Source organism: Onychostruthus taczanowskii, unplaced genomic scaffold, assembly GCF_017590055.1.
Source record: "Onychostruthus taczanowskii isolate IOZ18803 unplaced genomic scaffold, ASM1759005v1 scaffold816, whole genome shotgun sequence".
Lineage (NCBI taxonomy): Eukaryota > Metazoa > Chordata > Aves > Passeriformes > Passeridae > Onychostruthus > Onychostruthus taczanowskii.
In genome coordinates, this window is record NW_024506069.1 from 12,121 (window position 1) to 14,113 (window position 1,993).

The 1,993-nt window shown below is 47.5% G+C and overlaps 1 protein-coding gene across 1 annotated transcript in view; it reads left to right on the forward strand.

The window, feature by feature from the left end:
• Positions 1-1,993, forward strand: part of LOC121346542 (protocadherin gamma-B7-like) — a gene marked incomplete at its 3' end in the record, with an annotated part of 10,342 nt that overhangs the window by 4,677 nt on the left and 3,672 nt on the right. Inside the window, exons 3-4 of the mRNA XM_041424425.1 lie at positions 6-836; positions 1,354-1,406. Coding sequence (XP_041280359.1) covers positions 6-836; positions 1,354-1,406 — 884 coding nt within the window. The remainder of the gene's footprint in view (positions 1-5; positions 837-1,353; positions 1,407-1,993) is intronic.

Below are 1,993 nucleotides of genomic sequence, written 5' to 3' on the forward strand. Positions count from 1 at the left end.
GGGAGGAGATGTGCGGCGAGTCGGCGACCTGCTCGGTCAGCTTCGAGGCGCTGGTGCACAACCCGCTGAACATTTTCCACATCGAAGTGACGATCCAGGACGTGAATGACAACACACCGCACTTTCTGCGAGACAAATTTCAGCTGGAAATAAGCGAATTTACTTCTCCCGGGGCCCGGTTTTACTTGGGCATGGCAGAGGATCCGGACGTGGGCAGTAACTCGCTACAAGGCTACGAGCTGGAAGCCAATGGGTACTTCATAGTGGAGGTGAAAGACAGCCAAGACGGCAGCAAATCCGCGGAGCTGGTGCTGCGCCACTCATTAGACCGGGAGAGCGAGCCGACCTTGCGTCTGCTGCTGACTGCGCTGGACGGCGGAGACCCGCCCCGGACTGGCACCGCCCAGCTCTGGATCAACGTCACCGACGCCAATGACAACCCACCCGTGTTCGCGCAGGATCGGTACCGCGTCAGCCTGCGCGAGGACACGCCTCCGGGATCAACGGTGCTGAACATCTCTGCCTCCGATGCTGATGCCGGCACCAATGCCCAAATCACCTATCGCTTCGGGGAAATGCCGGCTAAACTGCTTCAGAAGTTCACAGTAGATGCCCAGACAGGGACGATCACGCTGCAGGAGGCACTGGACTTCGAGAACACGCGCGCTTTCAGCCTGGCTGTGGAGGCGACGGATGGAGGGGGTTTGGTGGCGCACTGCAAGGTGGAGGTGGAGGTGCTGGATGTCAATGACAATCCACCTAAGATCACGATACTGTCGCTCTCGAGCCCAGTGCCTGAGGACGCACCAGTCGGCACCGTAGTGGCTCTCTTGAATGTAAACGCTGCTTAAAACCCGTAAAGCCGGGTTTTAATCCTGTTTCCAAAATTTGCCGTGTAGTGTCCCATGTTTTGAGGGAATGCAGCTGCAGAAAATGCAGCATTAATAGGACGGAGGTATATTTCCCAGTCATGATTTTTCAAAGTTTTTTTGAAGCATTATTTGTCATTTCAACAGAGAACAAGTATTCTTGGCCTCCAGAAAGATATCCGCTGATTCTGTGTGACAAAATTCAGAAAAGGGAATTATCACTTTTGGTCTGTTGGTAGGAAGTGGCATGTGTTTGCTTGGTTTTTTTTTTGTTTTTTTTTTTTTTTTTTTTTTTTTTTTTTTTTTTTTTTTTTTTTTTTTTTTTTTTTTTTTTTTCCCTGAGACGTGTGGATTTTCGACACGAAAGGAGAAATCACAGGTTGTTCCTCCCTGCTGGAAGTGTTGAGTGCATCTGGGCATAAATTTTCTTCAGGAGTGGTAGGCGAAGTTGCTTAATTATTCCAGTCATTATTTATCTCTGCAGTTCTTTCTGCAGTGCCGCGAGTTCCTGCTGTTCCCCTTGCGTCTTTCCAAACCGTAGCTCTCCTTTCCTTGGGTTTCCCCGGATAGTGTAGGTGAGAGTGGCCGGTCCATATCCCCGAGAAGGAATGAAAGAACAGAGTGATTTCTTCTTCTAATAACAGGCAATTAGCCATAGCTCCTTATTCTGCGGTGGCCACAGCTTCAGATTAATCTAAGCGGTTTTGTCTGCATCTATTGAGTTGACTAAAATCGTATTAATTAGTAGCTGTGATGGGGAATCATAACTGTGCAGGAGATTAGCCTGTTCTTCATGAAGAATTGGGGAAATAACGCAGATTTTTCCTTCATGAGTGGTTTATCCTGGAATTTACCCTGTATTCTGGGACCTGTTTAAAAGCTGGCCACATACCCTTTGTTTAACAACTTTTCGGTCTTGGACTTCATAAAGACTCGTTTCTTATGGATAGAAAAGTGACAGGTTCTTCATCCGAAGTAAACGAAGAGACTCATCTTTTGCGTGAACACTGTTGCAGAAATGGCAGGATTGTTACCATTCGCGGGGTGACTTAATTTTGCTAGTTTTCTTTTTCCGTTCTGGCTGGTACTTTTTTTTTTTTTTTTTTTTACCTATTCCTATTTTT